Raw genomic sequence first — 27,725 nt, forward strand, 5'->3', positions numbered from 1 at the left:
CTTTTGGCAAATCATTTAAATCTTTATTTAGGGACTTTAAGGGCCTACCTTATGATAAATACCCCCAATTTTTTTTTACCTTACTCTTAGGAAAACTGGACTGTCCATGATGGATAGTGTTGGAATGAGGTCTCTTTGAAGCTTTTGAAGATTCTTGACAGAGTCTTCTTTTAGACCTGTGGGCTGTTTCGCTTACCATCATCAATTTGTGGTCACTCACATCAGCTTTTATAGTCTGATTTATTGATTGTGGCTGTGGTAGTTGGGGATCTTCTGTTTCTGTGTCTGATTCAAAGATGTGTGGTTGTTTTTTCATTTTTAGTGACTCGTGGCCCTTCACTAAAATTTGTGTTATATATTTCCTTGTTAAATTTTCTCTTCTACTCACTTGGAAGTCAACAGCACTTTTTATTACACCTAAACTCTTATTTGATATATGAGATACTGAACTATTTGAGATGTGTTTACTTTCATTTAAACTCACAGTTGGTGATTCTCCATCCAAAGGGGGATATTTTGTCATATTTTGACAGGACTCAGTAATTTTTTCTTGAAGAAGTCTTGAAATCTTCTGATTTAAATTTCTAGCATTCATCTGAATGTTACGATTAGATCTTTTTTTAATAGCTGGATCTACATTCAGCTTGTCATTTTGGATCACACTAGTTTTAAGTGAGAAGCATTTAGATTCAGTAACAACATGCTCTTCCCTTTTCAGGTTGCCAGGTTCTAAGATCTTTTTGTTCATCTGTATGGATCGAGTTTTAAAAACTGGTATGAATTTAGGGGCAGTATTATTCTGGGAGCTAAAGTCTGCGCCTTGAACTTGAAGGTTTCCTGTGTCGGACTTTGGTGCTTCCAGATGTGCCTGTGGGGCCTTGTCAGAGAGGGGTTTCTTTCTGCTCTGAACAGACTGCTGCCGACGGTGTGGTGCTGAGGACACCCAGGGCGTCTTCAGCTGGCTGCCCAGAAGTTCTCTCTTGTGGTCCATGGCTACTGAACCTGGTAGAAGACACTGAGCCAGGACAGGCCTGGTGCAGGGGACCCAAGTCAGAGAGGACCTGAACATTTGTTTAGTGGTCAGATTAGGTGTCTTGACTTTGTTTTCCTAAAAGGATAGAGATTAAAAAAATTTTTTTAATATAAAAATGTTCTTAATGGGAAAGAAATGATATAAAATATCAAAGTAAGAATACAAAACAACACTACAACATATAAAATAGAAAAGAAAGACAAAGAACAAATGAGCCTTCTTGAGGAAACACATATACTTCTTATGGTTTGCATCCTGTTTTTAGATCCCAGCCTTTCAAGATATTTCAAGATGAAGATAGGCTCTACTTTCTATATACATTGACTATGAAAACTACAGTTAGCTCCCCATTGTTCCAAGTATTTCCATGCTGTTCTCACTCAGAATGTCTCTCCTTCTTCTGTACACTTGTTTCCTCCTCAGCTTCCCTGGTTCTACTATCAGTAACAGTCACTCACACACACACACACACACACACACACACACCAGTAAAAAGCAGTGTTTGTAACTTGGAGCATGCGTATTCCATCACCTTTAATGGTAGGAACCATTACTTATTCTTACCTACTTCGAATTCTTAAGCCCTTCAACACAGTTACTACAAAATATTTGTTCCAAGCAATTAATGAATGGAAGAGGTGGTTGCATCTATACCAGGCCTTTAACTAGGATTTTGACTCTAGGGCAATGGCTGTCTGTGCCTTGATCATTTCTATTCTCATTGCCTAAAAAAGTGCTGCTACCTGGTAGCAATTCAACAAGGATCTGTCAGATTGACTTGTCAGATACTCCAAAGACAGCCTAGTGCTTATAGTCTTTTAAAAGAAATTGTGGTAATATAGATAAAACATAAAGTTTACTATTTTAACCATTTAAATTTTTTTTTCAGGTTTATTTTTGAGAGAGAGAGAGGCAGACTACAAGTGGGGGAGGGGCAGAAAGAGGGCACGAGACAGAATCGGCAGCAGGCCCCAGGCTCCGAGCTGCCAGCACAGAGCCTGACGCAGGGCTGGAACCCATGAACCGTGAGATCAGGACCTGAGCTGAAGGCGGACACCTAACCCACTGAGCCCCCGGGCATGTTTAGGTACACAGTTCGGTGGCCTTGATACATTCTTCATTGAACTTAAGTTGTGTAACCATCACCACTCTCTGTTTCCACGACTTTTTCTTCATTCCAAACAGAAACTCCGTGGTCTTCGGCAGCAACTCCCCTTCTCTCCCTTTGCAGTTCCTGGGAGCCTCTATTCTCTCTCTATGAATTTGCCCACTTCAGGTATACTGTATAAGTGGAATCAGACAATATTTGTCTTTTTATGTCTGGCTTATTTCACTCAGCATGTTTTCAGGGTTCATTCATGTTGTAGCAGGCATCAGAATTTTCTTTCTTTCTATACCTGGATAATATTCCATTGCATAAAAATTCCACATTTTGTTTATCTAGTCACCTGTTAATGGGAAGTGTTTATAGTCTTTTATTTTTTATTATAATTTTTTATGTTTTTTATTTATTTTTGAGAGACAGAGACAGACAGTGCAAGCAGGGGAGGGTCAGAGAGAGAAGGAGATACAGAATCTGAATCAGGCTCCAGGCTCTGAGCTAGCTATCAGCCCAGAGCCCCATGTGGGGCTTGAACCCATGAACTATGAGATCTTGACCTGAGCTGAAGCCAGACGCTTAACCGACTGAGCCACCCAGGTGCCCCTATTTTTTATTTTTTGAAACATTGGCTGCATGGCTTAGAGCCAAAGCAGGCTCTAAGCTCTGTGCTGACAGAGCCCAATGCAGGGCTTGCACCCATGAACATAAAATCATGACCTGAGCCAAAGTTGGAATCTCAACCGACTGAGCCACCCAGGCACTCCTACAGTCTTTCAAAATATGTATTTGAGTCCTAGTGTCTGTAAAAAAGTGACATGTGGCAATAATCTGATACATGAAATGGGGAGTTGTTTTCTCACTCTCTGGCATCAAAAACCCATTGAGTCACAACTTGGAATAATGTGCAAACCAGTACAAGTGATTTACCTCTCTCCACTACTGGAGATAAGAGTTGGAAATAGGTAAAGATAAACTAAGACAGCAATCCATTCACTGATTATAGGCAAGTAAATCACACAAAACTTAGTGGCTCAAAACAATAATTGTCTCCTCTCTCATAATTCTGGGAGCTGACTTGGCTTAGTTCGGAGTCTCTCCATGGAGCAGCATTGAGATGACCTTGGGGCTGGCATTACTTCTTCACTTGTGTGTGATGGTAGATCCTGGCTGTAAACTGGATTAGCTTCCAGCAGCCCCTTATTTGGCCTGGGATCCCAGAGCAAGTATCCTGAGAGAGACAGCTTCTACCTGATCTAGCCTTGGAAGCCACATAGCGTCACCTCTGCCACAGTCCTGCCCAGACCCAGGAGGAGGGAACATAGACTCCACCCTACAAGAGCATGAGTGTTGTCATTGGTCATCAGGGTGTGGGGATGGACAATCTTATGGCCATCTTGAAAAATGGAGTACATGTCACAAAGCATTCCATCTCTAGCCAGAGCCCATGTCATCTCTTGCCAACTTCAAGCCTCCAATGTCATAGTACCAAAGGGCTAGTGCACTTTGCGGTGAAGTTTCACAAAAACCTGATGCAGGCTTTAGAGAGGTTTAGAAAGGAGAGATGGTGGGAGATGAAGGAGCCATGGCCCAATTATTTCTCCACACCAACCAGGTGCCATAGGACAACCCCATGGTGTGTGACATGGCTGTCACACAGGCCTCACACAGACCTTCCAAGTGTAAACATGGTTCTCGCTTAACCTCCACCTTTCTAATCACATGTTACCTAAGCCAAAACCATGTAGAGAAAGGAATTCAGAAAAAATATACTTCTAGCATTAAGCTGACATAACACCATGTTGACCTGGAGAACAATATTCCTTCTCCTACCCTGGCTACTCTCAGGAGAAGTGGGAAGACGCAAAGAAAAATCCTGGGTGACATTTGAGTTGATGCCGAAAATAGATGAGGAGGGCTCACTTCTTGTCTGTCTGTATATTTCTCAAGTTGGTGGCTTATCCGTGTCAGTAGGGCAGAAATACACTTTACTTCCCCATAATTTTCAGAGGGCACTGAGGACCCAGACGGGTTTCATGATCCTGAGTGAAGGGATTCAGAGTTGGCTAAGGAATAAGAGCTGGCTTACAACCCCTGGAGATTGCTGCCCTGAATGAAAAAGCATCACAAAGGGGTGTATTCGTTTAATAGGGCTACTTTAACAATTACCATGACTCAGTGGCTTAAGCAACAGAAACGTATTGCCTCAAGTTTCAGGAGGCTAGAAGTCTGAAATCAAGGTGTTGTTAGGACTGGGGTCATGAAGAAATTATCTGTCTCAAGTCTCTCCTCTTGACTTGTAGATGGTCATCTTCATGTTCACATGGAGGTCTCCCTGTACCTGTGCCTGGCTCCAAATTTCCCCTTTATAAAATGCCATTCATACTGGATTAGAGGCCCATTCTCTTCCAGTATGACCTGATCTTAACTAATTATATCTATGACCCTATTTCAAATAAGACCAAATCCTGAGATGTTGGGGTTAGGACTTCAACACATGAATATGGAACAAGGAGGCCAAATTCAACCCATAACAGGGTTTGATGTGTACTTCTGAAGACACTGAAGAGGGGAAGCAGGTGTTCTTCTGAAGACCCTCCGTACAAGGGAGCTAGAGGAACACCCTGTAGACTCTCTTCGTCAAGATACTTCATGAGCAGAGACCACAAACATCAGACCAATCTAGGTCAAGAAATGAATGCCTCCCTTACCCCTGCATTACCCAGCTGGGACTGTGCGATGGGTATGGTGGACGGAAGTTCTTCATCCATCGTACCCTCTGTCCAGTGTTCCTTCCCATACTGGTGCCTGGAAATCTGAAATGGACATTTTCTCCTTTCCACTTAGGCTCAACCAATTAGACACAATCATACTACTTGAAAGGAAGACGTGAGACGAAGCCACATTTCTGCAGTTTCTGCTGGAAAGGTCAGTTATGAATGCCTTTGGTTTTTCAGTTGCAGAGTTAGCAGAAGCCAAGTATCCACCCATCATTCTTGTAGGTGTCCAGAAACAGAGCTTAGGGCATTCATTCTCATGGACCATTTTGGCAAATACAACAACTGTCCTCACCCTACACAGCCTTTTCTTGTATAGATACTACCATGAGGAAAGTAACAATTCTTAAATTTCAATGAAATTCTGCATCAAAGAGAGTTTTTTTATCAAAAGTGACTGGGTCATCTTAAAATGTTTCAATATATATGTTTCCATTTGGTGAAAAAAGGGTTGAAGAACTAAGCTATTTTTTTGACTCTTGAGTTTCATAAACTATAGTAACTTTTAAACAACATACTCATACTTGAGGCTCCAAAAGAAAAACTTGTTCTAAGCAAATTCATATGAGAATAGATTACTTGTATTCTGACATAAAACTTACATAGAATATGTCTGAAATATGTTTATATTCTCACCCAGTTTTGTCTTCATCTGTCTTAGGAATATACATCTGATGAAAATAACTTACAAAGGCTTGTTTTGCCCCCTAGCTTGTCAATGCATTGTTTACTCATTCTTTCAAATTCTAAAATAAATAGCCCAAAGGGTGAAACCTCTAGGTTTATATTCAAAATTTATAAAAAGACTACAAAACAGTACTATGTAAACAGAAGATGAGATCATAAATAATTCACAGAACTTAAAATACTTAAATGGTCAAAAACCAAAGCTTTATGAAGCCACAGCTGAACAAAAATCATATGATTTACTACATTATTACCATTATTCTGCCAGGTGTCACTGCAAATGTGGCTAAATTAACTTTTAATTTCTAGAACTTTACATACAACTTACATAACTTGGTATGTTAACATACATTGTAGAGGAAAACCAAAAGCCTTAACCTATCTTTAGATATGAATGGATGTCATTTAATGGAGTCCTAGAATTAAGGCAATGATTAAACAAAACTTAAGGACTGACCACAATGACTGATCAAATGTGTTTTATCTATTAAAATATGGTTCTGTGTATTAAACCACCTGAGTGTTTCCTGGTTAAAGTTGAACCAGAATTCAGTTACGCTTAGATCTAACCACAGACTTGCAGGAAATATGAGGTTTAGAAGAATATGTTAACTTCAAATAATATGACATCAGAAAGCAACAGTCAGATCCAGAATATGGGACATTCTCCTGGACAAATGGTCCAGTCTTCCAGCGAATAACTGACATAAATAAAAGGAAAGGGAGTTTGGAATATTATAGAATAAAAGAGACTTAAGAGATGTAACAACCAAATGAAATTATGTGGACCTTGCTTGGATTATGATTTAAACAAAACCTCTAAGATAAGTCTTTGATAGAATGTGGACTGATACTACATGATACTAAAGAATTATTGTTTTTTTTTAAATTTTTTTAATGTTTTTTATTTATTTTTTGAGAGACAAAGAGAGACAGCGAGAGCAGGGGAGGGTCAGAGAGAGAGGGAGACACAGAATATGAAGCAGCCTCCAGGCTCTGAGCTAGCTGTCAGCACAGAACCTGATGCGGGGCTCACACCAACAAATGTGAAATCATGACTGGACCCAAAGTCGGAGGCTTAACCAACTGAGCCATCCAGGTGCCCCTAAAGAATTATTCTTAAATAATTTTTTAAAAGCTCCTGTCAGAGATGCATACTAAAGTCTTTACAGATAAATAACATCATATGTTGGTTTTTTTTTTTAAATTTATTTATTTTAAGAGAGAGAAAGTGTGAGTTGGGGAGGGAAAAAGAGAGAATCCCAAGCAGTCTCCACCCTGTCAGCATGGAGCCTGATGCAGGGCTTGAAACCACAAACTGTGAGATCATGACCTGAGCTGAAGTCGGATGCTTAACAGAGTGAGTCATCCAGAAGTCCCATATCTTGGGTTTCTTTTAAAATACTCCAGTTTACTCCCCACCCAAAAATATGTCAAAGGAGAGCTAGATGATGGGCATATGAGGTTCGTTATAGTAATTTCTTTTGCATATCTTTGAGAACTTCAATCAGTTAAAAGAAAAACTAGTTTGGTAAAGCACTCCTGCTAATTTAATTTTTTAAAAAGTCAGCTGAGTTTTATCAAATAGTCTGATTACTTTATTTTTTACTTAAAATTTTTTAAAATGTTTATTCATTTTTGAGAGAGAGAGAGAGACAAAGTTGTGGGTGGGGGAGGTGCAGAGAGAGAGGGAGACAGAATTTGAAGCAGGCTCCAGGCTCTGAGTTGTCAGCACAGAGTCCAAAGCGGGGCCTGAACCCATTCACAGTGAGATCATGACCTGAGTCAAAGATGGACACTTAACCAACTGAGCCACCCAGCTACCCCTATTTTTTACTTTTTAAACTTCTGCTTTTTAGACTACCTGAATCTTGGAGCTAACATGTAGTGTTGCAACAACAGGGACTAACATTTACTGAGAGCTCACTAAGTACAAGGAACAGTTCGAAGTATTATCTGATCCTAAAGCAAGAAATAAAATACTGCGAAGCACATGGTGACATGTTGCTCAGGTCCCCCTCACAGAGGGCTGTTGCCCCCACTCCTGGGAGCTGGCCCTGCAGGGGAAAACCTACCTCATCTTAGGACATGCCTGTTCCCCGGTGGCCAAATGCAATGGCAGATAAAGGAGGGGCACAGAGGCCGGGCTATTGGGACGATGAAAACCCACCACGGGGAGCTGTTTTAGCCTCAGGGCTCCTCAGAAGGTTGGCCCAGGCTACCTGTACCTGCTCTGCTTTGACTCCTTCCTTGACCCCATCTTCCTCCAGCTTCCCTGTCTGCAAGTGTTCCAAGTTCAGTCCCCAGTAAACAGCAGTGCACTCGACTCCAGAGTCCGCTTCCTAGAGAGCCCAGTTTGCACCCAATGTTATTCTCACCGCCACTACCATGCCTCGTCTTACAAGGCAGCTGAGGCACAAGGTGATCAAGCAACTTGCCTAAGCTCAGGCACCTCGTCAGGGTTCTTAGAGCGAGGGCTCCTGACAACAGATCTAAACTGTTCCCCGTTTCATGACTAAGACACTGCCTCTGGGGTTTCGGATCTAATTCTGCAATGTATTTAACTGTGTGGCTTTGGTTAATTTACATGGATGCTCTCAGCTTCAGTTTCTTCTGCAAAACTTGGAAAACAATTCTTTATTCCAAGAGTGTGTTTTGATGATTAAGATGAAATAATACACATAAAAGCAGCTGGCACACAGAAGGCACTCAATAAAACCGAGCATGATAAATTCTTACTGTCAAGAGCAATATAAAGACCAGGATTTCCAATTAAGAGTTATTTTACATTTAGAAAGCAAATTTGCTCAAGTATATTGTCCAGATTCACTATTTCTAAAACAGACATGGGCTGGAAACAATAAGTATTCAATAAATATATCCAATAAAAAATGCATTATGTAATGACATTTTCTTCTTAATTCCTCAGATTTGGACTTGGCCAGCAACTAAACTTCTAAAAGTGTTATGTCTGCAAAACTTAAAGATTCATTATCATAAGGATGTCTATTGGAATGTGTTCACTCACATTCTCTTCTTAGGAAATGGCCTTGTCTAGGCCCTGATATCTATATGGGCTCCATGTTTTTACACCATTTACATGAGCTGTCCCCGACTCAAGGATACCAAATCCCCGTACTCACTAGTGACAGACACTGCAGCCTGGCCTGAAAACATAAATGGGGCCTATAGATACTGGTGCTGGTAAATTTTAGTTGACGATTGTAAGAGAATGAAAATAGAAGCAAAAGCTAAAAAAAATGCCATGAGCCATGGCAACTCAGTGCCACGTGAAAGCTGACATCATTGGAGGAGTGGAAACTACAATAAACAGAGGACACAGTAAATCAAGAAAAGAGATTAAGCAGACAAAAGAAATATTCATATAATTCATATTAAATTCAGAGTGCTCAACTTGCTCAAACTTTTGTCTTTCCCTTTTATGAAAATACAATTGTCATTTATAAGAAAGACCACTGGTGAAATTTTTAAGGTTAAGTTTCCTTATATTTGTTTCTTAAAACCCCTTTCAATTTTGTTATCTATTGACAAAGAAATCGTATTGTGGCGAGTGTGAAGATAGGCCAGCATATTTTCTTCATCAGTATTGCTTAATTGCTGGTACTTCTTCACAAGATTTCACTTCTCATATCATCTTACAATGAAAACGTTACTGAATTAACTCAATTTCTATAAATGGAATTATACAAAGGTTTTTTCATCAACCAGACTCAAATGAAGTGGCAATTCAAAGTAAACTTGGATTTGTATGAGGCAAATGTTTCCAAATTGTTCTATAAGATCATTTATTCATTGAAAAAAAATTTTAATGAACACTATTTTGTACCAGGTACTTGGTATAAGAAAATGAATACAATATTCATCCTCCAGGAGTTCACGCTAAATTAGAGTAGATCAGTAAACCACTATTACTGTAATGCCATGTTAAATACAGTAATAACAGCAAATATCAGTGACAAACGGTCAAGTACAATCACATCAAGTAGCATCAGGGAAACACTGAACCTAGCGAAAAGAATTCTAGCACCGTGGGTTAGGTGATCCAAGTAAGACAGGTACATACTACATCCTGGAGAACTCAGTAGGCCATGAGGTCTCTTACCTGCACACGAGGACTCATTAGTTCTTGTGTGTAGTAGCATGGCTTCGTTGTCATCTTTATGGGAAAGCCACATATATGAGGCAGTTTAGATTTTAAATCTGAAAGGAAACTTTTCAACACGCCTTCCAAATCTACCCTTGGAAAGAACTGTACGGGCTGACTTCTGATGCAGCTGAGAGGGTATCTGAACAATGTTAACGAATAATAGAACCGTTTTTGTACTTAAGAGAGAGCAATTTCTATGAAATTAAAAAAGAATTACAATAGTAATTTTTAAAAGGCACATAAAACTAAATCCTATTTTATATATTTATTTCATATTTTCCAAAGCTAAAAGTATGTTTTATCACAAGGATCTTGATTCCTTCTATTTTAACACTAAAAATCAAGACTGCTTATTGTGTCCTTATTACAGAGATTTCTGTATAGACTTGTATAGACTAAGACATTCCAAAAATGGTTTATAAGAAAGACACTATGACCTTTATAGATTACAAAAATAAGTGTTTATAATAAACAATAAATAGGTTGCATCTCCAAATGCCATAAAAATGTAGTACAGAGAAACAACATGTACAGATTGTATTCAGGCTCCAAAAGCAGATCTTTGAGAAAAGTGGTTACTTTTTCTAATGAAAAATATTCTGAAGACTTGGAACAATGTTTTTGTATCCAATGGAAGGGCGTGGTTGATCTCTGTTAACCTCAACTTTATATTATGATTTGGGTTAGGCAATGTAGAATGCTGAAAGAGAACATTATGGCTCTTCCTTCTTCCATTTTGAAATTCTAGCAGGTCAGATACAGAGACAAGAATCTGCAATCAGTACCACTTACAACTGAAGAGTTTCACCTTAACACATGTAATTATTATTAAATTATTTAAAATAATGTTAAGACAGACATTTTCTTAAATCACTGGGGTGCATTAAGTGCAAGTCAGATCCTCTCAATTTTGCCTGTAAGATGAAATAATCTTTCAAAAAGAAAAATATTTGTTAAAAGACTAATTCTTTTAATTCCACCCTTTCAATAATATCCAAAATGCCACTGGAGGGAGCCCTTGACTAAGGAGAATTCCAGGATTATTTTCCAGGATTATTTACGGTCTACTAGTAATCATGGAACATTTGTCTATGTATTCTGAAGTTCCTTTCCTTGCCTAAATGGTTGCAATAGTGTTTAAGAGAAAAAATATCATTATTAAGTTCATCCTTAAATACAGATAGAAAAATTCTAAGGAAAACAAGAAACACTCAAGCAGAAAAATAAGTTAGAGGGGAAAGGAGTTTCATTTAGATGCAGAGAAGGTTGAAAATGATGACATCATCAGGCCAGGACCAAAACCGGACCAAGAGGTTGGCGGGGGGTTCTGGTATATGGGATGTGTAAAGGATATGTGAAGGTCCTTTCTCCTATCATTTTGAAGTAGATGCTGCAGTATATTTTACTATTTCCACAATCTTCTGGAAGTTTATAGCCGTACTGAAAATTAAAAACCAAGCTGAAATTCTCTCAAGAGAAAGCTAAACTTAGGTTAAATTATAAGAAGCAAAAATCAAATACCTTCTAACATAACATACATTTCTTTTCCTTACCAGGTCATCCCAGTGCATCTGGAAATCTTCATATGAGTGAAAAGGACAGTCAGGGGGTATGGTGTGAAGAATATTTATTATTTGTCCCCGTTTCATACTATGAAAAATAAGAGTTGATAAAATATTATGAGCCAATTCTTGGATGTAACTTTATTTAACTATGTAATTTAATTTAGAACATATTCAAAAAGATTTAGCAACTATCTTTATATAAGTAAAAAACTAATCATTTGCTCCTAGTTCCAAACACACATTGTAGTAAATCTTGACAACCAGAATTGTTAGGAAAAATGAAATTGAATTGATACAAACAATGTGCCAGTTTTAAACACAAAACAATGACTAATAAAATGTTGCCACACAGAAGCATGTCTCGGAACTGTTAGCCGTTAGGGAAATGTCTGTTAAGAGCTGAATGAATCAGAGTCAAATCCATGTTCCCGATCTACCTCTTCCCTGCTTTGATGATTAAATTATCATGCATACTCTCTTAGTTAATTAAAGTTCTTTTCCCTAAGCAGGTTAAAATTTCATCCCAATAGTCTCATCTCTATGAATAATAAGCCATTTTCCCCCTACGTACAGTACAATCTTAAAAAAACAGCTCATGTCAAATGATAATGAATCATTAATTATATGTAAAGTTTATGAGGTTTTATTGATATTATTATAATAGTTGTAATTTCATAATGAGATATCTAGAAATTTTACTTTTGTAAAAACTATATTTAACAAAAATTGAAGTGTATAATAGAATTATTTTAGTAATTTGATAAAGGAAATTGATGACTTTTATAAGTATGACAACTTTTTAAGTTACAAGTTAGTTTCAAAAACTTGTTTCAAAAACTCCTTTATACTTTTGTACACATTGATGTTGAAGCAAAATGAGAGAGAACTAGAACACTTGGGCCCACCTAGATACTACAAATTGAAATCTCACCTTGGCAAAACGTAGCACCAGTTGTTTAAAATGGAATGTTCTTCAATGACAGCATTCTTGTTAGTATCAAAATCCTTTATAACACTCTGAGAAATATCAAATTCTCTTAGCTTTTAATAGAAAAAAGATTTTATGCATAAGTCCTCAAAAAATATGAAACAAACAAAAGGAAACATTAAAAACACATATTTCACGCACATATACATACAGCCAATTACAAAGTAGTTTTAAAGGCTTGGATTACAGTGGAGGTGCATAACCCTCACATAATGCAATTAGTGTTTCAGCTCACTCTATTTCTCTCTATACAACATGTCAAGTATTTCATGCCTTCCCTCATTTTCCAACCCCAAACCCCAAACTTGTACTTATTTCAACTGGATTTCAATTTTTTGATGATGTTAGTTTATAGGAAGTTGAATTCTTTCTAAAGGAAGGTATTTACATTTTGTCAGAATAGCATCTTTACTAATTTTTTCTTTCCTTTTTTTTTTTTAACTGGAGGATGAGTTAGAGAGTTGTTCCTCTATTTGGTCTTTGGAAGGGAGAACTAATACTCAACTCTCCTTTTGTATCCTTTTTCCATCTCCTGGGATGCTCTTCCTCTGGTCCTCAGGTGCCCTATCTGCAGAGTATTTAAGCTTGTAGTTTGCCAAGAATTCTTCATTTACATTTCTCACCCTCTGGGACATTTTAATACAGTAAGTCAAAGATAAGGAGAGATTTCACCGAAGTGAAGAGTAAAGCATTAATGTCCTATGAGGACACTGTATTAGGATCAGAGAGGACGGTCCATAATTTCGTCCCCCCTCATCCCCTTTTTAACCTGTCATCATACAGCTTCTGGGAAGTAATAGTCTAACTTCATTCTCTACTGCTTTTCGCTAAACTCCAACTAAACAGGTCAATTTTTTGTTGTTGCCTAGACAAGTCATAACAATACACTTGCTTAAAGCAATGCCCTTACTCTGATTTAGCTGAGTTCTACCAGTACAAGTTCAGTGACTGATCCTTCGAATTCTGACAGCGTTTATTAAGATTAACGGAAATGAGGGAACAGGGCAGAGCAGAAAACATACATTTAGGAACAGGAAGATAAGAATTGCTGGTGATGTTATGAGGTAAGAGAGCGGAGACCCTAAGAATGAATTCTGTCCTGTGCACTGGAGATCAATCTTGCACTGTGATGTACTGTGCTTAAGAGATGAGTTGTCTAATCTGTGACAAAAGAAAATGATGGTCAGTGCTGGGATGGCTATGAACATCAGAAGAGACTGACTGCAGGTGAATAAGTAGATTATTTGAGGGAAAACAGAACCTAAAATTGAATTTAGAAAGGATAGATATGTCCAAGTGTTTATGGTTTATGGTTTATACACCTACTTACATAGCTTGGGTTTATATTCTTCTGCCTATTTCAACACTATTTAGAGACCCAAGAGAATTGCTGCAGAGATCTCCATGGTACCAGCACTTAAGGTCTATATTGGATCTTCTCAACATAGATTTTTCTAAAGACCAGCAAACTACCCAAGTGTTCACCACACACCCCCAAGAGACAGTTAACCTCTTATATGTATTTACTTACCAAATATTTATAACATGTCCTTATGTGAACAGACTTGCACTAACAAGAAACAACTTAGTAAATATTACTCCTCTCTTATAACACCAATCTAAAGAATTTGGACTTTATTTTCTCTAAGCAATGTTGAGATACTAGAGATATTTAGGTTGGGGCCATCTGTTTTAGAAAGAACTCTGTTGACACTATGAAGAATTAGAGACTAAATAAGGGGCAAGGCTAGAAAAAAGAAAACCAATATGGAGACCATTTTTAATAGTTCAGGCAAAGAAGAGGGCCTAAATTAGAGCAATGGAAATGGAGAGAAAGGAAGAGATTTCAGAGATCAAGGAGGCTATTAATGGCTGATCGTATGTAGGAAGGAAGGGCCAAGGATACCTCTGAAGTCTGTAGCTGGGGGAACTTACTGGCTGTTGATGCCAGTAACCAAGAGTAAATTCAAAGGAAGAACACAGTTGAGGCGAGGGAGGGTGACAAATAAAGAATTCAGTGTTAGATTTAACTGAGACTGAGCATCAGTAGAACACTCCTGTGAAAGCATCTGAGAGAGGACAAGCTGCAACGATACAAGATGTTTGGGATGTACCAATGTATCACTCACCACTGGACCAGTTGAACCTGCTAGGGCAAAGAAGAGCATGCTTAAAAATGGAACCCTAGGGAATAGTAATTTACAGTGTGATAAGAGAAAGAAGAACCCCAAATTAATGGTAGGAAATTCTGAATAAAGCAATTTCAGGGAAATCAAAAGAGGAGATGACTTCAAGAAGGAAAGGGTAGAAAACACTGTGAAAGTTCCAAAGGCTTCAAATATGAATTCCCTCAAACATCTCCTTCTCTGAACTTTAAATTAGTGTAGTCCCTATGACACATAGTTTGATACCAAATTGTCAAATACGGTCATTTAATTGTAATTTTTTTTCAATACATATTAAGTATCTACTCCTATCAGACTCCACGGGATATACAAATCTGAGTTAGGAAACCGGTTTAAGGCTAGGTGAAGGAAGTATGATGCAGTCTAGAAGAATGAAGAGAGTCAAAAGAAAACCACAAATCCTGAATCTTTCTTACTACCTTTATGACCTGGAGCAAGTTACTTACCCTCTGTCCCAATTCACTTACATAAGGGGACTGAAAGTATAGGAAATAAACCAGAAAGGAGAAACATGGTAAACATCCTCCTCCTCACCTTTATTCCCCTCACCTGACCTATAACGAATATTAGATTTTGATAAAAGAAAAATTCAATGCAATTATCTTTTGGTCTATATGGGGAACAAAGACAAAGCAAAACCTACACTCTCAAAGAGATTACAACTTAGTAGGAACATAGACATATATGAAACTAATTTTTACAACAGAACATGAAAAATGCCATATCAAAAATTTGGGTAGAGTGAGATTTAGAGGAGCTGATGATCAATTATAATTTAGGGAATCAAAATAGAACAAGTATGCATTGAATGTATAACATGGAGAAGGAGAGAGGAGTGCATCTTCCCCATCTCTGGTGTCTGCTTCCATGTTGAAGAAGCCCCACCACATACTCCTGACATCTCCTTGCCCTTTCGTCCATTCCCCCCACGGGCAGCTGAGGTGACTTATTTGGTTAATGAAATTGTTGGTTTGAAGACTCCTGGTCCACAAACTATTCTTTTATGCACAATAAATTCAATAAATACAATAAAAACAATAAATACAATTTTAATTGATCTGATTTTATTTTTAACATACTCCAGTTCATATAGGCTGGGCCAGTATTCCATTAGGTTAGTGCCCCTTTCACTCTCAAAAGTATCCATTTTGGACCATAAATTATGTTCTCATTCTACTAATAAAGGTGGTATTCTGATTTCTCTAGGTTTTATTCTTCTTTGTCAATCTCTAATTTTGATTCAAAACTCAGATATATGAAACAAGTATAATCTGTAGAAAATTCAAAGGGCAGTAAACCATGATATTAGCCCATAAGAAGCTTATTATAAACTAAATCGGTGACATAAAAAATGAGTATAATTCTAAGCATACAAATAAGTATGTATGTTGCAGAATAACACCAAGGTTTAAAAGAGGCTGGGAGGTCCCCTTGGCTCCAAACCTTGGGAATGTTCCTTTCAGTACAAGATATTCATGTCATGCTGTCCATTCCATTTATTTTTATGCAGGTCAGTTTCTCTACTGACATACACAAAGGCATACACAATTCTTAAGGGCCAGAAACTAGATCTTATTTATTTTTGACTTGTCTAGTGCCTCAATATAACAGGTATTAAAAATTTAAAGATAGGGGCTCCTGGGTGGCTCAGTCGGTTACGCCTCCGGCTTCAGCTCAGGTCAGATCTCACGTTCGTGGGTTCGAGCCCCGCGTCAGGCCCTGTGCTGACAGCTAGCTCAGATCCTGGAGCCTGCTTCTGGCTCTGTGTCTCCTTCTCTCTCTGACCCTCCCCCTCTCATGCCTGTCTCTCTCTGTATCAAAAATAAATAAAACATTTAAAAAAATTTAAAGATAAATATGAACGGAGTAGCACTGGAACTAGCTCTTCAAGGGTGACATGATACCTGACTAATCAGGGTCACTCTAAGCAAAGGAGGGGACCTGGCTCAGTGTGGACGCTGCTGACACCTGGGGCCGGACAACTCTGTGTTGGGCTGAGGCTGGGGTCGCTCTCCCACGCAGCAGAGGGGTTTTTAGCAGCACCCCTCGCCTCAAACCACTAAATGCCAGTAGCAACACGACCTTCTCCCTTGGTCATAATCAAAATTTTCTCCAGACATTACCAAATATCTCATGGGGAGCAAAATTATTCATTTCCTCCTTCACCCCCCTCTACTGAGAACCACTGAAACAGAAGAAAGAAATATTTATTGAGTCACTATTAATCTGTAAGTTTCTATGCTGTGTGTCATGAGAACTAGTAAAACAAAAGACATATCCTCCCACAAAGAGGGCCAAAATGATTATAAGAAAACAAATGCAAAAAACTGCTACCAGAATGCTAATGAGGGGATATGATGTTTAGTATGAGCTGAAACAGTCCTTTTAATATTTGGAGGTGAAAAAAGAGGCAAGACGTTATTGCTGAGGCAAGGTAGGGCTGAGGGGAGTCTTGAATGCCATCTACAAAGATTTTTTGAACAACAATATGATTAAGTCTGTGTTAAATTGACAGTATATTGTTTTCTTTGAGTAAGCAGATTTAGAAAAATATCAATATACTAAGCATCTAATAATATGGATATTGATAATAAAAAGTTCTTATCACTCTTCTTGTTAAAAATTGAAATCTACGAGCACGTTGGTAATAATAATAATAATAATACATTAAATATATAATAAATCTAGGAAAGTTAATTATAGAAATCAAAATATGTGGTACCTCAGGTGGCGGCAGTCTGATTGTGTATGCTTCTATACTTAGACAAACTTGAGTTTCAGTTACGTTGATGTCTAATACTGAAAATAAAATATTTAACTATGAGTTTTCTGGAATTATTACCCCATCTTACCAAGTTAACTATTTTTGTAACAAAAAAAGGACTTTAACTTATTTACATTAGAAACCCAGTTAAGAATAAGTATTTTTTCCTCACATGATAAAATTTTTAAAAATCATCATATAATATTTGAGAATCTCCAGATGAGACAGAGGCCTGAAACCAAACTAATATATGGGCATGTATGTGTTGAGGGGTCAGAGGGCAAGGTTACAATAAAACGAGTCATCCCACCGCTGAGTGAAATATTCAGTATATACCTTTTACAAGCCTGATTTCTATTATTATATATTATATGTGAAAAACAGAGACCGTCTTCTTCAATCAGGAGAGGTGCTGCGCCAGGCTCCTGACTTCACAGTCTTTTCCTAACAAATGCGTATCAACATGCCAACAGATATAATACAGACTCCCCAGAGCCCCAAGGCTTCTACCTTGCTTTTTCATAACCAAAATTACGTATGTAAGTCAGAGAGTGGCTGTGGGGAAGAGGCAGTACCTGGACGAAAACATGAGGTGATTTCTGGGGAAATGGTGATGTTCTGTTTCTTGATCTGAGAACTGGTTCTGAGGATATGTGTAGTCTGTGAAAATCCAATGAGCTATACACTTACAATTTGTCAGTTTTGCTGTCGAATATTATATTTGGTAAAACTAAAAGAAAAATTCTAATACAAGAGTGAGGCATTTTGCTCTCCTAAACTTTTATCTTTAATCTCTGGCAACGATGGTCTCTTGACTGTGGGGATGAAAGTGAATTTCTGTAATGAATCCCTCTGTCCACAGCTAGAGAACAGTGACCGCCACTGTCCAACTTAAAAATAAAACCAGTGTAAGGAAGGCAAACAGGCTTCCGCCTGAAAGGTAACTCAAGTCGAATAGTTGTGGACTAGAGGTGCTAGCTCAGGATTCAAGGGGATGCCCAAACTGTGGTGAAAGCTACCGTGATCGATCAGTGTCTACTTGGCTTTAGGATTGCCGCCTCTCTGCTGTCTCTGGACTACTGTTTAGGAACTGGGCTACCTGCAAAACAGCCACGCTTATCAATAAGAGAATCAGACCGTACTGTACACTGTGCATTTTAGATCATCGTTGTCTCTCTGTACAATCTTTCTTTTCTCTTTTAAGGAGAAGAAGGATTATGTTCTCATAGAAAATAAATCTTTTATTTACAATGGTACTAATAATTTTTAATGATATGATTCTGGAAACTATACATTACAAATGCCTGCAAATTAAATTTCTTCAGAGTCATAATTTTAACTAAATAGAGAAATGAAAAATAAAGATTTTATTCCAATTAAGAGAACTTAACTTTTCTCCTATAGGTAAGAACATATATTTTGACCCAGAGATGATGTCCCAGGTAAAACTGTGATTATAATAACAACCAATTAAATAGTGACATAAGCTAATCATCAAGATTATAATAACACAACAATCTGCAACATTGTTTTCTTTAACAAGAGTTGACCATATTCATGTTTTATCTGTTGACTTATACATTTTTACTTACCAACAGCACTTTGCTTTCCCATCTGAGAAAGAAATTCTTGTCCTTAAAAAATTCATAGGATATGCCTTATTATTATAACTTATAAATTATGCTTGATAAATAAAATCTTTTTCTGTGTAATTATCAAAGCTAAGGAAAATACTTTAAAATGCAGTTTTACACAAAGGACTATCTGAAGACAGTTTGGTAAAAGGCGAAAGATTTATGCGATCTGAAGAGAAACCAGAGTATTCTGAAGACAGTTTGGGAAAAGAATTACAATCTCTTAAAAGTATCCAAGTTCAGAAATAACAATTTTTCTAGTATTTATTTCCTGGCATAAAATACTTAGAAAATGGACAGACCTCAATACAAAATCCAGAATAGCCTTTTGATTCCAACAATGTTGGTAATTTGTGTTCCTTTTGTTATAATTCTCCATAACTTATAGTTATTCCTTTCTAAACATCAAGTATTATATAATTTTTAAAAATTATTTGGGAAAAACATCTGGATCCAGCAGGCCTCTGGATATCATTGTAAGTAAGGAGATGATATTCATATTGTCGTGGACTTGCCTAAGAAGCCTTAGTTGGGGCTACACTCTAAAAATTATTCCCTAAAAATAATATAGCTTGAAATTTAAAACATGCACATAATGGAAATAATCTAGTTCAGAAACCCCTGATGACTGAAAGAGATGAAGTCACCTTGCACCAAGAGATGGCCAGTTTTATTCCAGGCTGGAGCAAGTCTAGCCATGAGTGAATATGAGAGGCAGTTTTGAAGAATTACAGGAATTACTCTTTGTGGAGCCTCCACCTAAACATATTAAAGAACAAAACATGGGCAAATTTACAGCAATTGGCATATCCCCACAAACGCAAAGAAAATGTTTATTTAGATCACCACCAAACAAACTGGGTTATTTTGGATATGAGTCACAGGCATCACTGTGGCTAATCTTATTTTGCTCTAAAGTTAGTGTTAAAACATACTCGCTTTGGAACCATGAAGACTATCATGGTTCAGTGCCCAGATTTGCCCTCCTCCTGGCCCCACGAGCCAAACTGTTGCAGCTCCTGTGCTAGATAGGACTCGACGCTTTACCTTGTATTCTGCTTTGCACAGAGGAGACCAGCCCAGAACTGTATTATAATAATTTTTTTATGTTTTTCTTTTACTTATTTTTGAGGGACAGGGAGAGACAGCATGAGCAGGGGAGGGTCAGAAAGAGAGGGAGACACAGAATCTGAAGCAGGCTCCAGGCTCTGAGCTGTCAGCACAGAGCCCGACGCGGGGCTTGAACTCACAAACAGTGAGATCATGACCTGAGCCGAAGCCAGATGCTTAACAGACTGAGCCACCCAGGCACCCCTGTATTATAATAATTTTCATTGTTGTTCACTCTAATTCAACATCAGAAAACAATTAAATACTTACATGGACACACATGAAACTAGCACACTGTCTCTACTTCTAGACAATTTTGAAAAATCAGGACTTTTACCTCTGACTAATAAGAAGTAATAAGTTCAGATTTATCCTCCCCCTGAAATAATGAAAAACCTGGGCAAGTTATGTGAAACAATGGTTCATAAGACATTGGACATCTAGCAACAAAGACTAGCAAGGCTTAAGAGATGGAACCTACAATTACCCTGCATATTGATGAAGGAGGGTTTCTAGGCAGGGAGTGGTACAGGGAGGGGGAACCCTGGAAGAGCCAGTGGGTTGCCTCCATTGAGGAGCCAGCCGAGAGTCCAAGAGGCCAAGCAAGCTAGTGTTGAGGACAAAGCATTAGAGGGGAGAGAAAACTGAACAGAGCGCAAACTCTGAGATCAGCAGAGTCCCTCTTGAGTCATCAGCTAAGTATGGATTAACAAATGCATGTAAGGAAAATCCCCACGGCTGGGGAAAGGACCAAGGTTGTTTGCTATACAAATATCCTTGCAAATATAGCCTAGGAGAAAATGCTGCCATTTTGTCTCTTAGCAAGACATGCAGACAAATGAGAGAGCCATGGAGACCTGTCTCCCAAAGATTATTCACCCCTCATTTTTGTAATATTTTGGTTTCCAGCGAATTTTCCCAGGATACAAGTAACTATTTTGTTGACAAGGAAGAAGACCAAATCTGTGCAATTTGTTTCACAGATATTTTAATTAAGGATACTATTGATAGGACTTCAAGCAGCAGGATGAGGCCAACTTGCAACATTAAGCTCAAACATTAACCCAGAGAAAGACCATATTTTGGGCCATAAAACAAGCCTCAATAAATTAAAAAAAAAAAAAGGTTCAAGTTATACAACACATGTGCTCTAACTACAAATAGAAAACAATAATAGAAGTATCCTTGGAAAATCCCCAAATATATGGAAACTACCTACACATTTCTAACCCATAGTTCAAAGACGAAGTCAAAGGAGAATTAGAAGAAAAATAAAAACAAAACATGTATTTTGGAGAAATTTATAGCACTAAATGTCTCTGTATTAGAAAAGAATGTTCTCAAATCAATGATCTCATCTTCCACCGTAAGAAATTAAAACATGAAGAGTAAACTAAACCCAAAACAAGCATAAGAAAGCAAATAATAAAGACTAAAATGAAAATGAGTGAGATACAAAACAGTACAACAACCAAGAAAATCTATGAAAACAAAAGCTTGTTTTTTACAATCAATAAGCTTGCTAAGCCTCTAGGAAGACTGATTAGGGAGGGGGGAAAAAGACACATTTTACCAATATTGGGAATGAGAGAGGTGACATCACTACAGATTCTACAGCAAAGGAAGTTAAGGGAGCATTAAAAGCAACTTTATGTCAATACACTTGACAACTTAGATGAGATGAATACATTCTTGAATTAGATAACTTGAAAAGTTCTACTATTCATTAATGATACTGAAATGATAGTTAAAAACCTTCCTACAAGAAAAATGCCTGGCCCTGATAATTTGATTGATGAAAGTCACCAAGAGTTTATGAAAGAAATAATAAAAATTCTACACAAACTTCAAAAACCAAAAAGGCAGGTTCTTTCATATTCAATAACTTATGAGAAAGATACTTTAAGTTTTGTTTGATGACAAAAAGAAGTTGAATACAAAATCAATATAAATAGTATTTGGAATTGTTATCCTCTTAAAAACTTACTTTAGCTCCGTGTTTTTCAACATAGGTATTAAGTTTTCCAGCTTTATAAAATGGTATCTATAACAACAAAACAACAAAAATCCACATTTATAAAATTTCTTAACATAAACATATTATTAAATAAAGCAATACAAAAAGAATTTAAATATTACACAGGAGAGGACACATCATCAGGCCATCATCCTAACAGCTCCTATGTGTTGGAGAAGCAAGAGATAATCTCTCCCTACAATAAAATATGCAGGCACACTCTCAAAGTTAAGAAAGCCTTTTTGAGAGTGATACAAACCCAGAAAAGGAAAAGGCTAATAAATTTCATATAATATTTAACATCTCTCTTAATATACAGTAAATTTTTAGGATGAACAAAGAAAATGGACACAAATGTTAAATCAAGAGAAAGTTTAAAAGGTCAAAGTGCTTTAACTAACCAATGAAAGAGACAGAAATTCAAAGAAGATACTATTTTTAAACTAACAGATTGGCAGCTATGTAAAGGGGGATAATATCCAGTGTTTATGAGGATATGGAAATATAGGTTCTCTCAATATACTATTTATTAAAATGTCATCCAGTACAAGCTTTTCAGAGAGTAATTTAGCATTATCTAGATTATAATAAAATAAATAAATGTATATAGTATCAAATGTACTGCAATCCCTCTTCTAGACATTTAACCCATAGAAACTACCAGACAAATAAAAATGATATAATTTCAATGATAGCTTCTGAAGCATTATAGTAGTACAACTAGAAACTCAGATGTGCATTAGAAAATATTAACTAAATTATTATACACCTATATGATAAAATATTTCACAGCCTTAACAATGAAACAGAATAATATCCAGGAGAGGCTGTTCAAGGGGAAATGGATGGCAAGTTTAAAACAGTATATGTAAAAAAAAAAGAAAAGAAAATAGTATGTGTAATAATTCCATTTTCTACTTTAATGTAAAAAAATTATGTAATATCTTTGTAAGAAAGCAAAACATATTTTTATATGGCTGCTTTCCTCTTAGTATTCTTGCTAAGATTAGGATGCTTGAATTTAGGAGCACTCTGAAACAATGTCCTCCTTGTTCCATAAAGATTTTCAGGTAGAAAAGAACATAAATAAGAGTTATTAGTGTTTACTTGTTTACCAGCAGCTTATCCTTCTTAAAAATGATATCAAGAATGAGAAGATAAGACGAATATATAACCATATAACATAGAAGGAAAAAAAAGGAGCCAAAAGTTTATTGATAGCTTATAAGTATTAATAAATGTTCATTTCACTGGATTCTGAGGAATTAAAATCTCAGAATAAGAGGACTTTTAGAAACATTTTTGACAAAAACCACAGGATAATATAATTTTTGTTAAGATTTTTGGCATTTCATTATCATTCCCAGTAATATACAGCACTGGGAAATATGTTTTTCATTCTAATTTTATTAAGTGTAAAAAATTTTTTTAATTACAGTTTCCAAATTAAAAACACTGTAGATCTAAGCCCTTTAAAAACAACTGGACGTATGTTGAAATGGGAAATTTATTCCTTTACATTCAATGAAATTCTAAGGAAAAAAAATATAAGAAAAAGATGAAGCCATGTGGCCTTTAAAAAATTATGCTATAATATTTTATTCATTAATAGTCTTTACCTTAGTAGTTATGACAGAAAAAAACTAAATATCAAATTAGAACCACAAAAATGAATTTTAAATATGAGGTATATCGAAGTTAAAGTCTATAGTTGATTCACTCAAATTATAACACAGGTAATTAGGCTTTATAAACCACATTCAACTTGAGCTATAATTAATACTTTTATCAATATTTCTTCCAATAATTAGTAATAATACTTCATAAAATTTTAAGATACTAACCGCCATCACTACCCAAATTTGGCTTTGTATTCCAGGCACAGGTGATGTAAGAATATCTTGGTGCAAAAACAGCAATTGTCTGTGGAGATGAAATGTATTAACTTTAAAGTGGATTCACCCACTGTCTAGGTTTGCTTTATCAGAACATTTAGAAAATTGCTTAGTTCTTTTCGAAGGTTTCCATTTCTTCTAGGGAAGGACTCTGTTATTGACTTCTGTATCTCACCCCGCACTTAACATGGTAATTTGAATATTTAGGGTATTCAGCCAAGATTTAAGAATGTTAGAAGGTTTCGAATATTGATATTAAATGAAAACTTGTCCCTGAATCTGAGTTTCCCAATCTCTTTCATTTGTGAACCTAGATTCTTCATTTAAAACTCCATTCCTGTCCAAGTATAGATTTGAAGATGTCTAAACATTTTAGGAATCCGGCTCTTCTAACTTCTGTTTCCTTTATTTTCCTTTTTTTAAAATGGTGGTCAGGAGGCATTAGACACAAGAGAGTATAAGGATTCATCTATCAGTGAAGTTATCAAATACTTCACCGTTAAAACTATCAACTAGATGCTTTTCCTTTAAAAAGAAAAAAATTTCCCAGCCAAAATCAAGAGGGTAGTGGGTTTAGTTAGGAATCAACAGTGGAATGAACTCATAACAAAAATCATCACAATTCAAACTACCATCAAGAATTTTGTTTCAAAGATCAAGAAAAATGTGGATAAAACATAAAAGGGACCAGAAATGGAAATATGAAAAATTTCAAAATTAATCACCAAGCAAACAAACTTTAAAAAACGTGAGTGTGTCTGTGTGGAGGGAGAGGGGAGGGGTTTTCTCAAAAAGTGAGATGGTCTAGTCTGTTTCTCGTCAGAACCTGGTGCAGAACCAGGTGCAGCAAGTCCTTCGTTTTTGCAATGCCTGCCTCTCTGACACAGCGCAGTCTCTTCTCAACCTGTCCCGGCCTCTTGGTCAGTTACTGGGACAGTGAGTCAAGACATCCTACTCTGTGGGCATGGCCACCTTCAGTTTGAGGGTAAACAGCAGAAAATCCCAGGTTTTCCACCTATTTGTTTCCAAAAGGAGTCACAGGTAAATGTTCACTAAGTATCAAATGACACCTTAGCAGGAAGGGTACAGACTCCTGGATACACTTGAGTGGGAGAATATACAAAGGGAAGAAGGAAAGTTCTGTAATGAAGAACAAAATGGGAGGACGCCTCCAGAGAGCCTTCCTCATTTCTGGCTCCTAGCAATATTCTGTTTGCTTCTCTCCCAGAACGGGAGCTACAGACATAATTTTGTCATGTATTCTAAGAGTCCTTCTTGGAGAGCCTCAAACAAATTAAGGGTCTTCGGCAATCGTGGAGGATTGAATCCTTGAGGCGTCAACCAAGCTGTTTTTCAGACTATCTTGGGGCATATATTTCAAGATAGTTCTTGGAGAAATAGTTTTCAGAAATGATCTTATGCTGACCTGAAAATTAATAGAAACTGTTATCTCAAATGTTTACAGTATCTCCTAAAGTGTCCATAAACAGTAGGTACTCAATATTTATGAATTTCTATCTCTAAGCTTTGGGGAGTCTGATTTAATCCATCAATGTCTATAAAAAATTTTAAGTTAAAAACATCACACAAGAAATCACAAATATAAAAACTCAATAGTGTGATATTCAATATCAAGTATTTTAAATCCTTCCCTAAATGTAATCCAACATACTTGGTGAGAACAAAACTGAATTCCTTTATTTTAAGCTATATATACAGATTGAGTAAAAGAGCAATTTGCTTAAGGAGCTACTTCTAAAACAGCTCTTATAAGTCTCAAAAATCTAGAAAGCCTTAGTTATAAACTGTATTTTTACCTGCACATCTTCATCTGTGTGCTCCTAATCTCGGGATCTGCCACCTCGTTACTCAATATTATCCTTACAACACAGAGTTTGTGTAAATCTGGAGATGTGATGAAGAACAAGGATTGCTGCCTAGAATCATTCATAGTTTCCTGTTGACTGAATGTCTCAGCTATCAGGCCTTTAAAAATAAACAAACCAATAAAATGGTAATAAATTCTCTTGCCAATAGGGATTTAATACCAACCCACCACAGAATCTTTGATATTGTGTTGGAATAAGTCAGTAAAAATAAATTAGCAGACAATTGCTTAACCTGCTAGAACTTTTTGGTACAAGTTTTATTAAGATGTAATGTAGATAACCTCCGATTCACCTATTTATATTATACAATTCAGTGGTTTTCACTATGTTTGCAGTTATGCAACCATGATGATACACATTAGAAAATTTCCATCATTTAAAAAAGATAATCTAGAATTTTAAGCCTGAAGTTCTGTATCATAAATAAAATAATTTGAATAAATAATATGAAAACAAGCTACTATTTAAATGCTTACTCTGATCTAGATAGTAGATCTATCACATTGTCTTTAATAAACTCTAATGTTCCTGACTATTTTTTTTAACAGTTATTCATTTTTGAGAGACAGAGACAGAACATGAGCAGGGGAGGGGCAGAGGTGAGAGGGAGACACAGAATCTGAAAGAGGCTCCAGGCTCTGAGCTGTCAGCACAGAGCCCAGTGCGGGGGCTTGAACTCAACAATATGAGATCAGACCTGAGCCGAAGTCAGATGCTCAACTGACTAAGCCATCCAGAGGCCCCTGTTCCTGACTATTCTTAAGTTTCCACTTGCTTTCAGAAAAAAAGAGTTTCCTATGATAAGTCTTATTTTGTTTCAGGTTATCTCTATAAAGCACTTCAAGGTTAAATATACTTTTTCCATGAGAAGAAATATTTACTAAGATCTATAAATTGTTATTTAGTTTCCTTTTTCCAAAATTACTTGGCTTTAAAATGTCTATTTGGGACCTTTTATAGGTGATAATTCACAGGGCATGCCTTTGAAGTCTTATGTATTATCTTATGTATTAGGGAAACCTGAAATGTTAAAGTAGCCGATTTAAGCTCAATTTCTCAAGTGTGCACACATACAGCAGGGGAAGGTAACCGAGACTCTAATACTTCAAACTGTAAACATCAACATATTTTCTCCCTTTAAGAAGAAAAACAAACACATATCAGCCCAGGAATCTGGAGTAGACCAGCCTTAAGTGTGAGCTCAGCAAGCGAGTGTCCTTGTGGCACCGCAGGGGACTGCTGGCCCCTCTGGCTCCTACATGGCTTTCTTAATCAAGAACCAGAGCGTTTGGAATTTTCACCTTGAGAGAACCACTTGGTTCTTTCAAAATTGGAAATATTCTTAGAGAATTTAACAGAAACCAATCCACACAAGGCGTTAATGACCTAAACAGTATGATTTCTGACATCATTAAAAATACCCTTCCTTCTGCTTTTCTGCTCTATCTTCTATTTTTCGTATTTACTGTTATGAAAAGTTTTTTAAAACGTATGAAGTTTCAAGGTAAAGACAACCTACTTCACAATTGTGCCTAAAATTCACTTCCTCTGAAATATTTTAATAAAGGGTATCAAAAGAGAATGAGGCAAAACATGAAACAAAGAATTAATTGTGGCTCTGGCCCAGAGGTGCAGTTGTACATATGTTTAAATGTTTATTTTATTTATTTATTGTTGAGGGAGAGAGAGAGAGAGGAGAGGAGAGGAGAGAGGAGAGAGAGAGGAGAGAGGAGAGAGGAGAGAGAGAGAGAGAGAGAGAGAGAATATCCCACGCAGGCTCTGAGCGGTCAGCGCAGAGACCAACACGGGGCTCCAACCCACCCACTGTGAGATCACGACCTGAGATCAAATCAAGAGCAGGACACTTCACGGACCGAGTCGCCCAGGCGCCCCTCAGTTGTGCATATTTTAAA

At 36.9% G+C, this 27,725-nt stretch overlaps 1 protein-coding gene and 1 long non-coding RNA gene across 3 annotated transcripts in view; one reads left to right on the forward strand and one right to left on the reverse strand.

Annotated features, from left to right (window-relative positions):
- LOC115278036 overlaps window positions 1-11,452 on the forward strand; it is a 26,506-nt gene extending 15,054 nt beyond the window's left edge. The window contains exons 3-5 of one of the 2 annotated variants that reach the window (XR_003902651.1): window positions 4,980-5,060; window positions 10,513-10,582; window positions 11,321-11,452. This is a non-coding gene — a long non-coding RNA (uncharacterized LOC115278036). The remainder of the gene's footprint in view (window positions 1-4,979; window positions 5,061-10,512; window positions 10,583-11,320) is intronic. The other variant, XR_003902650.1, reaches the window with a different exon arrangement.
- Window positions 1-25,874, reverse strand: part of C14H18orf63 (chromosome 14 C18orf63 homolog) — a 27,389-nt gene extending 1,515 nt beyond the window's left edge. Inside the window, exons 1-11 of the mRNA XM_029922469.1 lie at window positions 25,741-25,874; window positions 23,873-23,951; window positions 21,999-22,055; window positions 19,549-19,660; window positions 18,860-18,901; window positions 17,226-17,302; window positions 12,261-12,370; window positions 11,318-11,414; window positions 11,119-11,204; window positions 9,720-9,903; window positions 80-1,108 (exon numbers count right to left, since the gene is read on the reverse strand). Coding sequence (XP_029778329.1) covers window positions 80-1,108; window positions 9,720-9,903; window positions 11,119-11,204; window positions 11,318-11,414; window positions 12,261-12,370; window positions 17,226-17,302; window positions 18,860-18,901; window positions 19,549-19,660; window positions 21,999-22,055; window positions 23,873-23,951; window positions 25,741-25,874 — 2,007 coding nt within the window. The remainder of the gene's footprint in view (window positions 1-79; window positions 1,109-9,719; window positions 9,904-11,118; window positions 11,205-11,317; window positions 11,415-12,260; window positions 12,371-17,225; window positions 17,303-18,859; window positions 18,902-19,548; window positions 19,661-21,998; window positions 22,056-23,872; window positions 23,952-25,740) is intronic.
- Between the last annotated feature and the right edge of the window lie 1,851 nt (window positions 25,875-27,725).

Source organism: Suricata suricatta, chromosome 14 (genome assembly GCF_006229205.1).
Source record: "Suricata suricatta isolate VVHF042 chromosome 14, meerkat_22Aug2017_6uvM2_HiC, whole genome shotgun sequence".
NCBI lineage: Eukaryota > Metazoa > Chordata > Mammalia > Carnivora > Herpestidae > Suricata > Suricata suricatta.